Source organism: Antedon bifida, chromosome 11 (assembly GCF_963402885.1).
Source record: "Antedon bifida chromosome 11, ecAntBifi1.1, whole genome shotgun sequence".
In the NCBI taxonomy this organism is placed as follows: Eukaryota; Metazoa; Echinodermata; class Crinoidea; order Comatulida; family Antedonidae; genus Antedon; species Antedon bifida.
Window position 1 is genome coordinate 17861045 of NC_136236.1, and position 21356 is coordinate 17882400.

The window sequence follows — 21356 nt, forward strand, 5'->3', positions numbered from 1 at the left end:
CTGAGGTACGTCACTATTGCTTTCAATGTATTTATTTTATATGCTAGTGATAGTATTGTTTGTAATGTTTCTTGTACATAGTGACAACAATACTATATGTCACTCGTTTTAGGCATACCATTAAATAAAAACGTTTTAATATAATTATGTGCCTGCTACTACGGCTGGTAGTGGTCCTTTGTGAGGCGGGTGAGGGGTTATACGATGGGTCCCGTAAAAGCAAGGCTTGCATAGATTTCACTAATTGGATGACGCAACGCAAATACGTATGCGTAAACGAAACGCAATGCTTGACTAATCACGACGCGATGGATGATCTATTGCCAGATGGTGAAATTACTTGCGTGATTACGTACGTCCTTACGTTGCGTACGAACCCGTTATGATTCTAAAAGGGAAATCCCCATCCCCTCGCATTACGACGCAAAACCACACAGTTGTATTTACTGTAATTTTGCACGTAACTGTACACACTATATGCGTATAAAAGGGGAAAACCCGGCCACTACACTACTGGACATATTATGGCGCTTCTGTATGGGCAGCCAATATGGCCATAATAGTCAAAATAACAAACTAATAAACTTCAACATCGAAAAAAAACCCCAAAATTTGAGGGCAGTATTTATTAATATTACACAGAGCCATAAAGAGTTGGACACAAAAATGGCTTCTACTCCATTCAAAGTAATAGAAATAGAAATTCCGGAACGGCTCTGGCTGTGCGCTCCATGCACGCTCTACGTGTGCACATTTAGTGTGTACAGCAATTCTCTATAGTTAATGCATCATTTTTACATTTTGTTGTTTACAATCATGTTCGCAGTAACTTTATGATTTTGTTATTATCTTAACAAAAACCTTTAAACAAATTGTTTTGATATTAAATTCGATAGGTAAAGCCTTGTGAATGTTACACATTTTTTAAGCAAATGACTCGATTACATACTCTACATAAGCATAGTTGGACACAAAGATGGCCGGTGTGCACCCCACGTGACTTCCTAAAATCTGTGAACGCAATGCCGTAACTCTTTATATGGCTCTGATATTACAAACCTCCCAACTCTCCCGATAATGGCGCGGGTCTCCCTTTTTTAGACATAAAGAAAAAGAAAGAAACTATGCTAATATCGGTCCGCAAGATGTTTAATAAGTAAATTTCCTGTCTTTGGCATGTATGGCATACACTGTTTACTATCATAATGCCAAAAACTTCAATAGCGCCCTCCATGGATTTATGTATATATTTCAAAATGTTATAGCACCCTCTAAAGTTTGGACATGATTTTGTAAACCTCTCGCTATTTTAATGAATATTAATTTAGAATCAATGTTAAATACTGTATTAGTAGGCATATTTAGTGCTTTGTTTTTTGTTTTGTATAGTGTAGGCAATAGAATGAATTTAAATTACTAGATGGTACGCTTCGCTCACGTACCATCTAGGTCGTGCCCACAGATGGTTCTTGATGGTTCTCGCGGGTATGTTTTCAAGATGGACATCTATTAGACAGTGTATACCACAATCGGAATTATCTAACTCAACTTATAAACAAGGTTATGTTAGGTGGTTAAAATCAGTACCGAACGTATGAACCAACTTTATATACCATTGAGTAAAAATTCTAGCGAATTTCGCCTTTACGTAAATTTATATATAGATAATTGTATTTGAAAATTTGTGTAATTATTTATGTGGATTTCATGAAAAGATATTTATAATACTGAACAAATTCCATGTGATGTGGTGATAATGATGATGATGGTGGTGGTGATAATGATGATGATGGTGGTGATGATGATGATGATGGTGGTGATACTGATGATGATGGTGGTGGTGATACTGATGATGATGGTGGTGGTGATAGCGATGATGATGGTGGTGATAGCGATGATGATGGTGATAATGAGGATGATTGTGGTGATAATGATGATGATGGTGGTGATAATGATGATGATGGTGGTGGTGATAATGATGATGATGATGGTGGTGGTGATAATAATGCTGATGATTGTGGTGATAATGATGATGATGGTGGTGATAATGATGATGATGGTGGTGGTGATAATGATGATGATGATGGTGGTGGTGATAATAATGCTGATGATTGTGGTGATAATGATGATGATGGTGGTGATGATGATGATTGTGGTGATAATGATGATGATGGTGGTGATAATGATGATGATGGTGGTGATAATGATGATGATGGTGTGATAATGCTGATGATGGTGGTGGTAGTGATAATGATGGTCAAGGGCTGACCGTCGTGCAGTGTACAGTACCGACGGTGCTGCTAATGTAGGTCGTTTCAAGTTAACGTCACATGTAAGGCAATTCAAAGCTAAAAATATCCCCATAGCTATATTTTGAAGTTACCCAGCCTATTAGACTGGGCAAGTTCTGTCAAACTAGTAATGCAACTGACAAAGCCCTACAGGTGGCCAATCACAATTCGGTATTTGTCAGGGGTGGTCGCAGGACTATTTTAATGGGGTTGCCCAATGAATCCAGGCTGTAGACACTGAGTAGGCCTATTTGAGCCACAGGCCCATCCATAACATTGTTCTTTAGACAATGTTGAAAATACCAACAAAAGAATACTACACAAATTAATTTCAATATATAACTCAAAAATATAATACTGTATAATATAAGTTAAGATATATTTATTGGTCCATCATAAAATATGTTCTAAATAATTCATTTTACAAACGACGTACATACAAAAATACATATTAACATTTACAAATATATAATAATAAATACTGACATCTTATTGCACTCTGATTATATAATCTTAAAAATTGTGTCTATTATGTGATGAATGGGACGCAAAAATAAATATTAACTATGTAGAGATGGGATTCATCCAACATAATATATTATAGTATATAACTGATTTTAAATATAGCATATTTACAAATAATACAGCAAGTTAACCATTTCATAACAATAATAATAACATTATACAAGCAGGTTTATAAAGGGCCTGTTTCTGATAGTAAGATAATATGAATTTTCTTTCCAGCAGAAACGGGTTTGCATAAAAGGAATTTTTTTTTCAACTCTACAGCTCACTATATAACAAGGCCATATACATGGCTGCAGTCGCATGCTGAAGTAGTGTTTACCGACCAACCGACCGACATAGTGAGCTAGTGTAGAGTCGCGTTGTACACAACTAAAAATAAGGAACAATTAAATATTGAATACATATCATTTGTATATAAATATTTGTAATTGACAGTACTAAAATGATAATGTTTTTAAAAGATTTCATATTTCATCCTAATTAGTTTTTATTAGGACAAAATATAAACATATGTAAAAACTTTCATTCTGACAATAGAGAGCATTCTATTTGCAACGACCGACCATCAACCGGGTCAGGTAAATTGATGTGTCGTCAGTTGTCACCTGGACCTAGAAACCATCAAACCTGTGTCTAGGTGAGGAGTATAAGGACACACATCCTAAATATTCTCGCATGTGCACAATGAACTAACATGATGTAGTTTGACCGCCGTTTGTCTAGGTGAGGAGTAAGGACACCCATCCCAATATTCTTGCATGCACACAATGAACTAACATGTTGTAGTTTGACCGCCGTTTGTCTAGGTGAGGAGTGAGGACACACATCCCAATATTCTTGCATGCGCACAATGAACTAACATGATGTAGTTTGACCGCCGTTTGTCTAGGTGAGGAGTGAGGACACACATCCCAATATTCTTGCATGCGCACAATGAACTAACATGATGTAGTTTGACCGCCGTTTGTCTAGGTGAGGAGCGAGGGCATGCATCCCAAATATTCTGAATGAACTAACATGAGGTGTTTGGTGGTCAGTTGCTGCAAATTGAAAACTCTCTAATATTGCAAGTTTACATGTGCATACAATACAGCAATACCACAAGATATGCTTATGGTTTATTTTAATTACTCTATTCTATGGCTGGAATACAATTAAAACCAGAATTACGCACATCTTATGTCTAAAGACTTATTCAATGCACCAGCACCCAATTATTGTAAGATTGAGAAAGAAGATATCTGAATGGTCTCATAATGAGTTAACAATGTAAAGCCAATGATGATGAACAATAAAGGGTAGATTGTTATAAATGCAAAATGGTATATTCTAGGTATAGATAGATTGATAACCTATGTTAGTTTTGAGATGCTGTTCCAAAACGGTTCGGAAGAAAAAAAACAATTTAAAAATATCATAAAAAACTAACAATAGTACAGTAGTAGGAAAAAACTATCTGTATGGTTGTAGAAATTAAATTTAATAACAGTTTAATACACAAATAAACTATAAGATTAAAAAGGTGAAATTGCAATCACTGTCATGGTACTAACATTAAAGACCTAATTCAATGATGTTTTGATTTTATACTAAAGTCACATTTGTTGTCTAGTTTATTTTTGGTATCTAAATATGTATCTATCTAGTTACAAAAATAAATTACTGAAGAATATATGATTTCTCATATTATGATGAATATTAATTTCTTAGTCTGCTGAGCTACTGTCTGCATTTTATGGTCAGGTATAATTATTTGGAGCTTTTTAAGAAATGTACTTTCTAGATTTTTAACTATGACAACTACTGATCCATTTCAATTTAGCAACTGATGTTTCATCTGTGATATCTGAAAGGTCATTGCCCATCAGATTCAGCATACCTTGTTTCAATACTATTCCATTTCTTTTACATTCATTCAGTATATGCAAAATGATACCACCTGAAAGATTGCAATCTGCTAAATTTACATTTTCTAGTTCTGGAGAGAATTTTAATAAACTAGCTAATTTTGATACTTCAATTGAAGATAGGTTAACCCCACTTAAATTTAACTTTTTCCATGTCAATATCCTACCATGTTCATAACAGGCATCTGCAAGACCTCTTATGTTATCAACTGACAGGCTGTAATCAATAGGCATAAATTCACAATTTGATGAATATTCATAATTAAGTAGATTCACCAACTTAAAAAGTGTAACACAATCAATATCTGAAAGATTGTTTCCCCCTAAAACAAGCATGTCACTTTTCAATACCACATTTTCTTTATCACATTCATTCAATAAATCTTTTATTATACTACCTGAAAGATGGCAATTGCTCATATTAAGATGCTGTAGTTGTGGAGAGAATTTTACTAAACAAGCCAATTTTGATACTTCAATTGAAGATAGGTTAATCTCACTTAAATTCACATAATTCCAATTTAAATTTGTAATATCTGTATGACAGGTATCTGAAAGATCTTTTAAGTTACTAAGGGACAGGCTATAATCAGTAAATGTGAATTTGCAATGGCTATAAAAAAATCTATTTTTTTCCTTAATTACTAGATTCACAAATTTAGAGAGTGAAACACCATCAATATCTGAAAGGTTGTTTCCTCTTAGATCAAGCATACTAGGTTTCAATACCACATTTTCTTTATCACATTCATTCAATAAATCCTTTATTATACTACCTGAAAGATGGCAGTTACTCATTACTAGTTGTGGAGAGAATTTTAATAAACAAGCTAATTTTGATCCTTCAATTGAAGATAGGTTAATCCCACTTAAATCCAAACTTTTCCATGTCAATATCATATCATGTTCATAACAGGCATCTGCAAGACCTCTTATGTTATCAACTGACAGGCAGTAATCAGTAAGCCTATACAAATTATATATATTATTTTTAAGTAGATTCACCAACTTAAAAAGTGTAACACTATCAATATCTGAAAGATTGTTTCCCTTTAAAACAAGCATGTCACTTTTCAATACCACATTTTCTTTATCACATTCTTTCAATAAATCTTTTATTATACTACCTGAAAGATGGCAATTGCTCATATTAAGATGTTGTAGTTGTGGAGAGAATTTTAATAAACAAGCTAATGTTGATACTTCAATTAAAGATAGGTTAATCCCACTTAAATTCATCTTTTTCCATGTCAATATCCTACCATGTTCATAACAAGCATCTACAAGACCTCTTATGTTATCAACTGACAGGCTGTAATCAGTAGACCTAAATTCGTCTTCATTGCAATACAATGGATATCTATTATATTTAAGTAGATTCACTAACTTAGAAAGTGTAACACCATCAATATCTGAAAGATTGTTTCCATTCAAAACAATACCACTTTTCAATACCACATTTTCTTTATCACATTCATTAAATAAATCTTTTATTATACTACCTGTGAGATTACAATTACTCATATTAAGACGTTGTAGGTGTGGAGAGAATTTTAATAAACAAGCTAATTTTGATCCTTCAATTGAAGATAGGTTAATCGTACTTAAATTCAACTTTTTCCAAATCAAATTTGTACCACGATCAAGACAGGCATCAATAAGATCTTTTAGGTTATTAACTGATAGACTATACTTAGTAAATGTGACTGTTAATTCATCATAAACACAATCATAATCATCCATTAGATTTACCAACTTAGAAAGTAAAACCCCATTTATATCTGCAAGATTGTTTCCCTTTAGAGCAAGCATGCCAGGTTTCAATACCACCTTGTTTTTATCACATTCATTCAATAAATCTTTTATAATACTACCTGAGAGATTACAATTACTCATATTAAGACGTTGTAGGTGTGGAGAGAATTTTAATAAACAAGCTAATTTTGATCCTTCAATTGAAGATAGGTTAATCTCACTTAATTTCAACTTTTTCCAATTCAAATTTATACCACGATCAAGACAGGTATCTACAAGATCTTTTAGGTTATTAACTGATAGACTATACTTAGTAAATGTGACTGCATCATAATCATAATAATCATCATCCATTAGATTTACCAACTTAGAAAGTGAAACCACATTTATATCACTTAAATCATTTTGTTCAAGTTGAATGTTTATATTAACTGGTAAGATATTTTCACTCAAAAGCTGGTTCAATGTCACACCAGTTACACTGTAAGATTCAAAATACAGCATTTCAAGGTTAGGTGAATATTTCAACAAATGAAACAAGAATTCAGAACTCACTGACTTGTCAACGTTTAAATCTATGAAGCTAGTGTATTGAAATTGAAATTTGTCCATTTCAGTTAAGAGGATATCAATCTTGTCTTCAAAAAAATCCAAGGATGATATATTATATCTATCTGCATAATTGTACCATTTCCCATGTGTGATTATAAATAAATGAACTAACATAGCACAAAAATTGGTTTGTTTATTGGCTTCTGATTCCTTAATATATGAAAGCCAAGAATCAACATGTTCAACAAAGTTATCATTTTGAAGGCATCTGCTCATAAGTTGTATCAAATGTTCCTTTTCTTCTATTGGAGTTGCTCTTTCCTCATCCATATTACTCTCAGGGTCTAAAGATAAAATATATCTAAATGACTCTGACATGTCTGCACATGTTTCTTTCAGTTCTTCATCACTTGATGTTTTTGTATTTAATTCTTCTATTACAGAATGATTATCTTCTGCCTTTACATATGTGAAATACTTTGCTAGTGAATACAAATTTGAAGCTTTCACTTTCAACCAATGTTTCATAAATTTACCAGCATCAGCACCTAGAAATCCTATAGTGAATATGATTGTCATATGTAGATATTCATTAGATATTATCAAGTCACATTCCTCCTCGTTTAATTCCTGACACTTTTCAGCAAGATAAAACCCTGCTAATGCCTCTGAAACTAACTTGTGTGGTGGGGCAAACATTTCATTTTTATCACTTTTACTAAGAGGTGGATTTTTGTAAACAAATCCAATTTTGAGTGCCAAGTCCACTATTGATTTATCAAACATAGTTGTGAACTCATACTTGTCAATGATCAGTTTATTTGTCTTTAGTCCTTCATAGATCCATTGACCTAATGCTATTATTGCAGTTTTATATTCAACTGGAATTCTTTCAAAACTGGCAATTTCAGATTTATTTTCGTCACTATTTACCTTGGATAAATATTGATTTAAAGTACAACAAATTAGTTCTTTGAAAAGATCTGATAAGTCATCCGAAAGGTTTCCGGATTCTTCCCATATTTTGCATATCATAAGTAATAACAAAGGAGATGAACACAATTCAAATACTGAATGCTCTTGTCTGTGTCGATTATAAAATAATTTCCAAAATAGCCTTTTCCCTAAATCCTTATTATTTGCAAAATATCTATTAATGTAGTTCTCTATACTTGTTACACTGAATCCATTTACCTCCACATGCACATCACATTTATCAATAAATTTTGCAGTGTTTTCAGGTCGGGATGTTATTATTGTGGTGTTTTTAAAATCTGTATTTGTAAACAGGACTAAAGGATCACCAGCACCTTGCTGCAACTCATCTAATCCATCTAACAGTAACATTATTTCATCCCCATGGTTGATTATGAATGTTTTAATTAACTGTACAGACTCTTCATCGTTTCTAGTACCAATACAAATAGTAAATGTTTCAAGATAATCTATATTAATAATAATGGCATCTAAGATTTTCTTTCCAGCCTGTAAGTCTCTGATATTTACTAGAAACACTATTTTATCAGAAAATGTTTTATCTTTACCAGTAGCCCAGTTATAAGTAATGTATCTAAGAAGGGTTGTTTTTCCCATCCCCCCTTTACCTGTAAATATGATTTTATGAGCATTTGTATCTTTTATCATCACCAATATCTCTTCCAATGTTTTAGGTATTTTTTCTTTCTGGTCATGTTGGCTTCTGTTCTGTTTTGTAGCTTCTGCTTGATTCTCTTTTTTACTTGATTGTACTAACTTGAGATCAGTAAATAACTCTTTAATATCGAGGTCCTCAAGAACTGCAGTTTCCAATTTGTTAAAATCTTTATATAATTCTTGTTGCTTTTTTTTCAGGTATTTTTTAACTGTTAAAAAGAAGATACATAAAGTTGTGTTTATTACAAAAAACTGAATGGTACAAAGATTATTTGTATATTATAACACACCTGCTTGTATTCTTGCAATTTGATTGGTTAATTACACATCACATGTCATTAAGAATTAACCCTACCTAGCGGAAAAGTGATACCTATGGTAATAATTAACACACTCTAATGCACCTTCAGCTTTCTGTAAACATTTTGAAGATTTTTGCGTGTTTGGAAATCAACTTGTTGTGTGCGCAGTCTATAACTGTTCTACTCAGCATCCAAAGTTGGAGCACTGCCTTTTTAATGGCCTAGCTTCCCGGCCTAGCATTCTTGAATGATATGGTATTTTGTAACAGCCGGAAGCTAATTCACAAACAAAATGTGTTCTTCCACAAGGCGGTATGAAAGAAATACAATGCAATTACAGAATTTATGGTAAAACTAAATGTCATACTGTGTACCTCAAATACGATTACTGTATATTGAAAATCAGACTACAGCTATTTATACGAAAAACAATAAATAGAATTCTTCATTGTCATAACTCACTTCTTGTTTCTTGTGATTGGAAAGCCTTTTTCTGTGGTGGATGATCTTCACAATCAGAGGAACTTTGGTCCAATTTGTGCTTGTTTGATTTACCTTCAAATTCTACACCTAAAGTAAGAAGATAATTTGTAAAATATGAATCACCGTATATTCTTCAATCTTACCTGAAGAAAGAAGTTTTTTTTACTAATATATAAATGTTACCAATAAATTATGTGTTTCAAGCAACAAAAAAAATGACACACATAATCTCACAACACAACATCAATCTAAAGTGGGTGAGTTGGGTAGATAATCTCACATTTCACTCTATAATTTAACCTCAATAGAAAACTAGATTTGAACTCGTCACTGTGACGAGTTCGGGTTATCCGCGGAAATGCAACATGCACATACGTTAAACTATTATGAACGTCGACAATTATTATGCCATCCTATGACATGCTTCCAGAAAACTGAGGAGCTATAATAGATTCAAAATTGGCATTATTTTGACAATATTTTTAACTTTTTCAACTAAAACGCGCGCAAATGGTATAAATCAACGTGTTCGTATGACGTCATTTTAATTTGAAATAATGTAAATCTTTTTTAAAATGACTAGAAAAGGCTGGAAAATCATAATTCAAGAGAAAAAAACATGATTTTCATGCTCCGTGCACACCATACGCGTAAATTTTTTCGCGCATGCGGGAATTTTTGACATGCTCAAAATGTCATGATCAGCGTAGAAAGTTGATTAGAAATTAATTTTGCGCATTTTAAAATTTTAAATGTGCGTGCGCGCGTAACTTCTTGTAAAACATGCCATTTTTAATCCATAGAAAGTTTGCCCTTGATTTGACTTAAATTTTCAGTAAGTGTCAATACAAAATGACTTTTGGTTTATAATCTATGATCAATCATTGAAATTCATAAAATCACGTCACGTTGCGCAACTCTGACATCATTCAAAAATAGGAGGTGCACAAGTTCACGTGAATGTCGATATGTTGACAAAGTTACGATATGTTCTGTTTACACGTTTTACAGAAACGGGTTATCCGCGCAAACGCAACATGCACATACGTTTAAAATATATGAACGCCGAAAAATTATTATGCCATCCTATGACATGAATTAAATATGTTTACAGTGCTGAATTGTACATGATTTTCATGCTCCGTGTGCACCCTACGCGTAATTTTTTTTGCGCGCATGGGAATTTTTGACATGCTCAATATGTCATGATCAGTGTAGAAAATTGATTAGAAATTAATTTTACTTTATATTATCAAACAACTGTTAATGCAGACTTTTATTTAGGATCAACTTTTGATTGCTAATTAGTCCAAATTATGTTATTTTTATAATATTACGGTATTTAACAAATATTATATTATTATATAAACAAATCTAAATACAACTAACTAGTTGATTTTACTAGGTTATCAGGTTCTGGATCTGCAAAATAAAAAACAAAACCCTTAAATATCGAACGACGTAGTATCTGTTTTCGTTCATTCTAAGCAACATATGGAAAATGATGCAGTGTTAAATCACACTTCTTGAATTTGGAATGTTATTAAATAGGAATATTATTATTGGTTTGAACGTACCCATCAATATCCTTTTTGCACTTGCATTCAACTGATTGGCAAATGTTTCCAATTTCATCTGTGTGTTTAATTTAAGTTCTTTCTCCAGATAAAATACTAAATCCCATTTATTTTTAAATTCATATGGAACCAATCCATAGAACGCAATCAAGTTGTGCAAGTCACCCTCCGTAATTTCAATCATAGCTTGATAAAGGTTTTTACGATTTGAAGACAGGCTTGCCTCACACGGACCGGTGTCGTCATATTGTTTACATACGTCTCGATATTTCTTTACACTGGCTTTTGCTTTGGCATTTTCTGACACGCCTGCAATTTCTGACATTATTTCGACATCATTGTAAGCGATTTTGCCTTGATCCTTAAGTTCATTAAATAAAGCCATTCCTGTGTAGTGTTCATTTTCCAATACACCAACCGGTAGATGATCATGTAGAAGAAATCTTAACTCCCGTCGTTTAACTCCTGGATAAGCGTTACTGAATTCTTGACAAAAGTCTCTAAGCCTATCATCAGCATCAACCGTTGTGTTACTGTAAAAAAAAATATTAATCTTATTTAACTCATCGGAATAAATACTTTCGTTTTGCATTTTACTCTTTCATATAATAAGCAAGGTACTATATTTACGATTATTATTATATTGCAAACATAATATATCTTGTAATGCCGCGGGAGTATGCATATTCTGAATCGAGCTGAGGTTATGTTGTCTCAAGGTGTATCTCCGTAAAATAATAAGTAAATCACTAGTGGAATACGTTTTAGAACCGAGTCATTAAATCCTTTAACCTTTGACTCGAAAAATGAAAGTGGGTATTCTTTTTTAATATACCGTAAAACCGCGGAGAGAATGATTATATAAAAAAAGTTAATTTAATCTACAAAAATAGATGTGTTATAATATAAAACGAAACAATAAGTGGTGTTTATTCGGAAAGAATAATTCCATTCGCTGCAAGCCTACAACTTGGCTTCTCTGGGTAAATTTTTCAACTTATAACAATATATATGAATATTCATGGTATGGTATGGTTTTAAGAACAGAATTCATGGCAGTTGTAATAGTTTAATTAAACTTAAAAATTAAGTCAATGTAATTTCCACAATCCAACCTGTGCATCAGCCTTGGTGCAAATTGATACTTTTGGAGGCGCTCACCACGCCTGAAATTGTTACCACACACCCCAATTCCCCAGCACAGATCGTCATAATAATATTATTATTTTATAGTTAATAATTATGCAGTACTTAAAAAAAGTAACCTCTCGCTACGGCCTTGGGTAACAAATAATTTGTTGTTTGCATTAATGTTATGTTATTATTCTTACCTTTTATCTTTCATTTTGTTCTTGCCTCTTTCCATCGTCCAAAATAGTCACTGTTAAAAAAGATCATGTAGGTCTATCAGAGTCACAATTCTGTAACGTTGTTTATTGAATTTTAGAGTTTCTAAAAATCCAATGTGTATTATTATTACAAGGTCAAAATCAACTTAACTGCGATTTATAATAATGGAATAATGGGACCCTATAGTTGAAAGTATTTAATGCCTGTAGGCATAAGCGGGTGCTATAGAAAATGAAATAATATTTCATTTGCTATGGTCTAAAATAGTTTGAATCCGTTTTCCTTAAAGGCCTAAATCATAATCACATCACACTGAGAACCAATCGAGATTAGAATGAACTGTTCTCATTATCTTTGATGTAGGCCTATTTCATGTTTGATTGAAATTAAATATATTCAAATCTACACGGTCGTATATTAACGACGTTTACCATTTGAATGTATACCAAATGCAAATAAGCAGTAAATAAGGTAAAATAAAATGGTACAAGGAAATGAATAGCCATACAAATTTGGTAATGATCAGCAATTATGTTTTTGTTGAAATTGAAGTTCCTTAGATGAAATGAAAATAAATGTACAAAATATTACTGAGTTCATTAGATTTTTTACATTATATTTAAAATGTGTTTGTATATGCTCGATTTGAGAAGATAAAGTAAAAGATTAACAAGTTATTAAAATTGAGATTTTCTTGCACAATTTCAAATTACACAATGTTGTGCAGATTCGCGCAACGGAAAAATGTTTGCGCTATTTCAAATCGCGCATATAATATTTTACATTCGCTTAAAGATTATACCATACAAATTAAACAGCCTAACTTAACTCAGTAAACAAGTTAAATAGTATCATACCAACTTCGATGAAATTCTGATTCAATTAAAAAACTGACCTGTGCCTTTTATAAATTGAAAAACTTACCTGGTACCGTTTAGCCTAATCCAAATTCATTTTTACAGCAACACTAAGCAGATTTGTGTCCTACTATTTCTCACAGTACACATACTGTAATATTTGTATAGCATATCTAACAACTTCCTGATTTGTATTACATACGTTATGCTCCAATGCAATTTAATAAAAAGATGTTTGGCAATAGGACCGTCTATTCATAATAGTACAAAGAGACAGTATATATATCCAAACCGTAAAAAGAGACAATGTAAAACCTAACTTAATCTAAGATTCTAGAAGTTGATTTATAAAATTTTGCCCTTATGAAAATTTATAGCAGCAAGATATACTATTTTCAAAATGTTTTTTTATTTTGCAATCTTTACCAAAATTCTGTCTATGTCTGCCTGGTACCAAGATTTCCACAAAAATCTTGAAAAGCTTGTCATCCAGAAAAAAAAAAAGTTTTCCCAATTGATATTTAACAATAATGATATACTTTGTTATTTGCCCTGTTGATGAATAGATTTTACAGCTTCATTAAATTAGAATTTAAATCGACACAAACACTTGCATCTTTCAAAGAAATGTAACAACATTTTTATTTTATATAAAGGAATTTCTTTGTAAAGAATATATACTATATACGTACCTCTTTCTAGTAATATGTTTTTTGCATGTGGTCCAAGGCAACAAGCAAACCTTTTTATCTTGTCTGGTTTATTGACTAAATGTTCATTAACCTCTAGGTAAAGTACTGCTTTCCAAATATTGTCAAAATTAAAATGTTCAAGTTGATAGTTAGCAATAACAGCATCAAACCCTTCTTGGTCAACTTGTCTCAATGCCTTAAACAGTGTTCTCCTATAAGGTGACAACTGTTTATAATCATCAGTTCTTTGTTCACTGTCTTTCATATATCGACTGACAAGAATTTCAGCATCTTTAAATTCTGATATTTTAGAAATCTTTAATAAAAGTTGAGCTTTAATAGGAGTGATATCACCTTTATTTTCTAGAGCATTAAATAAATTATATGAGTTGAAGTCTTTGCAACCAAGTGTATTTTTCTCCTTCATAGTATTTACTGAGATCAGCTTTCAATTTCGAAAAGATTTTCTTTTTACCGTCAATGTCAGTCATTTTACAAACAAATCTGCAAATATAAAATACTAATAGTATTATAAATTACTACATTAAGTTTAAGGGTTCAATACTAGCAAATTATACCCGGGTGGATTTCAAATTTAGTTTAAAACATTCCTAGTACAATTCCGATCAATTTACCCCCAGATGCCAGTATCTCCCTATAATTACCAACCGCTTCATTCACATGCTGGTGATAAATCCTTCCCAGTACAAACTTTAGCTTCATAATGAGACAATGTTGGAGCCCCAGGGCGATGCAGAGCTATGATATGGTACTTTGGTAAGTCTGTATGAATAGGTGTCATATTGGCTAATAAATAAAATATTAATTGTGATTACCTCTGCCCCAGCCTTCTTTCCCCTCTCCCCATCCCCGTCACAATCAACAAACCTTAATACGGTTGAAATGTAGTAAATGTCCCCACTACAATGTTGTACTTCATTACACCTAAACGGCAATATCTCCTCCCCTCCCTTCCTCCCTTCCGCACTTGATGTGTTTAAAGCCTTCCCAGTACAAATTTCCGGTTATGTTGAGCCATCACTCCGATAACCCCTAAGTGGCAGTTTTCAAATGTAGTTTAACACATTCCCAGTTTGATAGGCTCACCACCAAACTTTCAAACTCATTCCGGGGGATAATTATAAAACTTCGCCAAGCAAACATTTTTTTAAAGCAAATTTTTAGGTTAACTGAGTTTGTTTAATTTATTGTCTTACTTTTTTCATGATACATTGATATTATTTTTTTATTTTTGACGGTTTTGATAAAAAAGCTTATTGAAAACAAATTTAGGCCAAGAATAACCAAAGTTTGGTCTCCGTTTGTCATGGCAGGAGATATTTGAAAACATGAACCTCTAAGAATTTCCTGTTTATGTTTTCAAAAATTTCAGGAAAATATGTCTTTAACCAGTTTATAAATAATTGTGAATATAACAAAACTTACATGCTGCACTGAATCTACAGTATATCAAAGATTTTCTGAAGGGAATTGTAGAACACCTCATTTCCTAAAAAGTAAGTTTTAGTCTAAAAAGCCACCTTGTTTTTCAGAATTTTTCTACATAGCAATCTTGTTTTTCTGCCTGGCATCTAGCCATCTTGTTTTTCTACCTGGTTTAGTACATAACGCTATTGTACATCAATAGACTTACATTGCCTATAAATATGTTTATTGTTATGCAAAGTGCCAACTCCATTCTTACTGCGTTCTGTGAGTTACAAATTCAGTCTTGCGTATTATTCTATTTAATAATAAATTGATAGGCTTATAATACATTCATTTTCAATCAATTGTATAAAGAAACCAAGCTATGCTATTCATATACGCAATGCAGTAAATTGTTATGAGGCCTATGTAATTATAGACAGCGCACTCTACAGGTAGCTTTTCAATCACGCATTGTTCACTAGCCTAGGGCCTCACACAATTTCAAAGCATCTACTGTAGTCTACCTTGAATATTATGAAGCTATGAAAGCTATGCATAAACAAATTAGGATTTTGTAATATGCCATGTAATGTAATGTAATGATGATGATGGTGGTGAATGATGATGATGTTGGTGGTGAATGTTGATGATGGTGGTGGTGAATGATGATGATGGTGGTGATAATGATGAGGATGCTGGTGATAATGATGATGATGATGATGGTGGTGATAATGATGATGATGATGGTGGTGGTGATAATGATGATGGTGGTGGTGGTGATAATGATGATGATGATGGTGGTGAATAATGATGATGATGATGGTGTGATAATGATGATGGTGGTGGTGATAATGATGATGATGGTGGTGAATAATGATGATGATGATGGTGGTGAATGATGATAATGATGGTGGTGAATAATGATGGTGGTGGTGGTGATACTGTAATGATGGTGGTGGTAAATAATGATGATGATGGTGGTGAATAATGATGATGGTGGTGGTGGTGGTGATAATGATGATGATGGTGTGATAATGCTGATGATGGTGGTGGTGATAATGCTGATGATGGTAGTGGTGATAATGATGGTCAAGGGCTGACCGTCGTGCAGTGTACAGTACCGACGGTGCTGCTAATGTAGGTCGTTTCAAGTTAACGTCACTTGTAAGGCAATTCAAAGCTAAAAATATCCCCATAGCTATATTTTGAAGTTACCCAGCCTATTAGACTGGGCAAGTTCTGTCAAACTAGTAATGCAACTGACAAAGCCCTACAGGTGGCCAATCACAATTCGGTATCATTGTCAGGGGTGGTCGCAGGACTATTTTAATGGGGTTGCCCAATGAGTCCAGGCTGTAGACACTGAGTAGGCCTATTTGAGCCACATGCCCATCCATAACATTGTTCTTTAGACAATGTTGAAAATACCAACAAAAGAATACTACACAAATTAATTTCAATATATAACTCAAAAATATAATACTGTATAATATAAGTTAAGATATATTTATTGGTCCATCATAAAATATGTTCTAAATAATTCATTTTACAAACGACGTACATACAAAAATACATATTAACATTTACAAATATATAATAATAAATACTGACATCTTATTGCACTCTGATTATATAATCTTAAAAATTGTGTCTATTATGTGATGAATGGGACGCAAAAATAAATATTAACTATGTAGAGATGGGATTCATCCAACATAATATATTATAATATATACAATTTATAATATATAACTGATTTTAAATATAGCATATTTACAAATAATACAGTAAGTTAACCATTTTATAACAATAATAATAACATTATACAAGCAGGTTTATAAAGGGCCTCTTTCTTTCCAGCAGAAACGGGTTTGCATAAAAAGAATTTTTATTCGCGTGCAATGCAACTCTACAGCTCACTATATAACAAGGCCATATACATGGCTGCAGTCGCATGCTCAAGTAGTGTTTACCGACCAACCGACCGACATAGTGATCTGTAGAGTCGCGTTGCACGCGAATAAAAATAAGGAAAAATTAAATCTTGAATACATATCATTTGTATATAAATATTTGTAATTGACAGTACTAAAATAATTTTTTTTAAAGATTTCGTATTTCATCCTAATTAGTTTTTATTAGGACAAAATATAAACATATGTAAAAACTTTCATTCTGACATTAGGGAGCATTCTATTTGCAACGACCGACCATCAACCGGGTCAGGTAAATTGATGTGTCGTCAGTTGTCACCTGGACCTAGAAACCATCATCTGTGTCTAGGTGAGGAGTGAGGACACACATCCTAAATATTCTCGCATGCGCACAATGAACTAACATGATGTAGTTTGACCGCCGTTTGTCTAGGTGAGGAGTAAGGACACACATCCCAATATTCTCGCATGCGCACAATGAACTAACATGATGTAGTTTGACCGCCGTTTGTCTAGGTGAGGAGTGAGGACACATATCCCAATATTCTCGCATGCGCACAATGAACTAACATGATGTAGTTTGACCGCCGTTTGTCTAGGTGAGGAGTGAGGACACACATCCCAATATTCTCGCATGTGCACAATGAACTAACATGATGTAGTTTGACCGCCGTTTGTCTAGGTGAGGAGTGAGGACACATATCCCAATATTCTCGCATGCGCACAATGAACTAACATGATGTAGTTTGACCGCCGTTTGTCTAGGTGAGGAGTAAGGACACACATCCCAATATTTTCGCATGCGCACAATGAACTAACATGATGTAGTTTGACCGCCGTTTGTCTAGGTGAGGAGTGAGGACACACATCCTAAATATTCTCGCATGCGCACAATGAACTAACATGATGTAGTTTGACCACCGTTTGTCTAGGTGAGGAGTGAGGACACACATCCCAATATTTTCGCATGCACACAATGAACTAACATGATGTAGTTTGACCGCCGTTTGTCTAGGTGAGGAGTGAGGACACACATCCTAAATATTCTCGCATGCGCACAATGAACTAACATGATGTAGTTTGACCGCCGTTTGTCTAGGTGAGGAGTGAGGACACACATCCCAATATTTTCGCATGCACACAATGAACTAACATGATGTAGTTTGACCGCCGTTTGTCTAGGTGAGGAGTGAGGACACACATCCTAAATATTCTCGCATGCGCACAATGAACTAACATGATGTAGTTTGACCGCCGTTTGTCTAGGTGAGGAGTGAGGACACACATCCTAAATATTCTCGCATGCGCACAATGAACTAACATGATGTAGTTTGACCGCCGTTTGTCTAGGTGAGGAGTGAGGACACACATCCCAATATTTTCGCATGCACACAATGAACTAACATGATGTAGTTTGACCGCCGGTAGTGTCGCAAATTGAAAGCTCTCTAATATTGCAAATTTACATGTGCATACAATATAACATATGCTAAATTAGCAATACCACAAGATATGCTCATGGTTTATTTAATTTACTCTATTCTATGGCTGGAAGAAGGATAATACAATTAAAACCAGAATTACGCACATCTTATACATAGAATCTACAATTACAGAAAGACTTATTCAATGCACCAGCACTCAACTATTGTAAGATTGGGAAAGAAGATATCTCAATAGTCTCATAATGAGTTAACAATGTAAAGCAAATGATGATAAATAATAAAGGGTAGATTGTTATAAATGCAAAATGGTATATTCTAGGTATAGATAGATTGATAACCTATGTTAGTTTTGAGATGCTGTTCCAAAACGGTTAGGAAGAAAAAAAACAATTACAAAATATCATAAAAAACTAACAATAGTACAGTAGTGGGAAAAAACTATCTGTATGGTTGTAGAAATTAAATCTCAAAATTCTTTTAAACATTTAACAACAGTTTAATACACAAGTAAACTATAAGATTAAAAAGGTGAAATTGCAATCACTGTCCTGGTACTAACATTAAAGACCTAATTCAATGATTTTTTGATTTTATACTAAAGTCACATTTGTTGTCTAGTTTATTTTTGGTATCTAAATATGTATCTATCTAGTTACAAGAATAAATTACTGAATATATAATATCTCATATTATGATGAATATTAATTTCATAGTCTGGTATGGTCAGGTATATTTATTTTGAGCTTTTTAAGAAATATACTTTCTAGATTTTTATCCTATACTGATCCATTTCAATTTAGCAACTAATGTTTCATCTGTGACATCTGAAAGGTCATTGCCCATCAGATTCAGCATACCTCTTTCTAATACTATTCCATTTCTTTCACATTCATTCAGTACATACAAAATGATACCACCTGAAAGATTGCAATCTGCTAAGTTTACATTTTCTACTCTTGGAGAATTGTGTAATAAACTAGCGTCTAGATTAAGCCCACTTAAATTCAACCATCTCCATTTCAATATCCTATACACCAACTTAGAAAGTGTAACACTATCAATATCTGAAATATTGTTTCCCTTTAAAACAAGCATGTCAATTTTCAATACCACATTTTCTTTATCACATTCATTCAATAAATCTTTTATTATACTACCTGAAAGATGGCAATTGCTCATATCAAGATTTTCAAGTTGTGGAGAGAATTTTAATAAACAAGCTAATTTTGATCCTTCAATTGAAGATAGGTTAATCCCACTTAAATTCAACCTTGTACATGTCAATATCCTATCATGTTCATAACAGGCATCTACAAGACCTCTTATGTTATCAACTGACAGGCTGTAATCAGTAAGCCTAAATTCGTCTTCATTGCAATAGAATGGATGTCTATTGTGTTCAAGTAGATTCACCAACTTAGAAAGTGTAACACTATCAATATCTGAAAGATTGTTTCTCTTTAAAACAAGCATGTGACTTTTCAATTCCACATTTTCTTTATCACATTCATTCAATAAATCTTTTATAATACTACCTGAAAGATGGCAATTGCTCATATTAAGATGTTGTAGTTGTGGAGAGAATTTTAATAACCAAGCTAATTTTGATCCTTCAATTGAAGATAGGTTAATCCCACTTAAATCCAAACTTGTCCATGTCAATATCCTATCATGTTCATAACAGGCATCTGCAAGACCTCTTATGTTATCAACTGACAGGCTGTAATCAGTAGGCTTCAATCCACATTCATTGCGATACAAATTATATCCATTATGTTCAAGTAGATTCACCAACTTAGAAAGTGTAACACTATCAATATCTGAAAGATTGTTTCCCTTTAAAACAAGCATGTCACTTTTCAATACCACATTTTCTTTATCACATTCATCCAATAAATCTTTTATAATACTACCTGAAAGATGGCAATTGCTCATATTAAGATGTTGTAGTTGTGGAGAGAATTTTAATAACAAAGCTAATTTTGATACTTCAATTAAAGATAGGTTAATCCCACTTAAATTCAAACTTGTCCATGTCAATATCCTATCATGTTCATAACAGGCACTTGCAAGATTTCTTATGTTATCAACTGACAGGCTGTAATCAGTAAGCCTATACAAATTATGTTTAAGTAGATTCACCAACTTAGAAAGTGTAACACCATCAATATCTGAAAGATTGTTTCCCTTTAAAACAAGCATGTCACTTTTCAATACCACATTTTCTTTATCACATTCATTCAATAAATCTTTTATAATACTACCTGAAAGATGGCAGTTGCTCATATTAAGATGTTGTAGTTTTCGAGAGAATTTTAATAATGAAGCTAATTTTGATACTTCAATTGAAGATAGGTTAATTCCACTTAAATTCAACTTTTTACAGGTCAATATCCTACCATGTTCATAACAGGCATCTACAAGACCTCTTATGTTATCAACTGACAGGCTGTAATCAGTAGGCATTAATGGGAAGAATGAATATCCATAATCAATGCAAAGTACATTCACCAACTTAGAAAGTGTAACACCATCAATATCTGAAAGATTGTTTCCATTCAAACCAAGCATTTCACTTTTCAATACCACATTTTCTTTA

General features: G+C 33.0%; 1 protein-coding gene across 1 annotated transcript; it reads right to left on the reverse strand.

The window, feature by feature from the left end:
• Positions 1 to 6095: 6095 nt before the first annotated feature.
• Positions 6096 to 12611, reverse strand: LOC144856143 (uncharacterized). The gene is made up of 6 exons (XM_078714107.1): positions 12529 to 12611; positions 12380 to 12469; positions 11049 to 11581; positions 9451 to 9558; positions 6229 to 8895; positions 6096 to 6112 (listed from the first exon to the last, which is right to left on the reverse strand). The coding sequence occupies exons 2-6, from the start codon at positions 12412 to 12414 to the stop codon at positions 6096 to 6098; spliced, it is 3360 nt and encodes a 1119-aa protein (XP_078570233.1). The 5' UTR covers positions 12415 to 12469; positions 12529 to 12611.
• Positions 12612 to 21356: the final 8745 nt, after the last annotated feature.

What these genes read in the sequence shown, in the direction of transcription:
- LOC144856143 (XM_078714107.1), bottom strand. Translation starts at nt 12,414, where the DNA reads ATGGAAAGAGGCAAGAACAAAATGAAAGATAAAAG. An exon ending in AACAAAATGAAAGATAAAAG is followed by an intron (nt 11,582 to 12,379) that starts GTAAGAATAATA and finishes TTTTTTTTACAG; the next exon opens with TAACACAACGGTTGATGCTG. An exon ending in TGCAAAAAGGATATTGATGG is followed by an intron (nt 9,559 to 11,048) that starts GTACGTTCAAAC and finishes TTCTTACTTTAG; the next exon opens with GTGTAGAATTTGAAGGTAAA.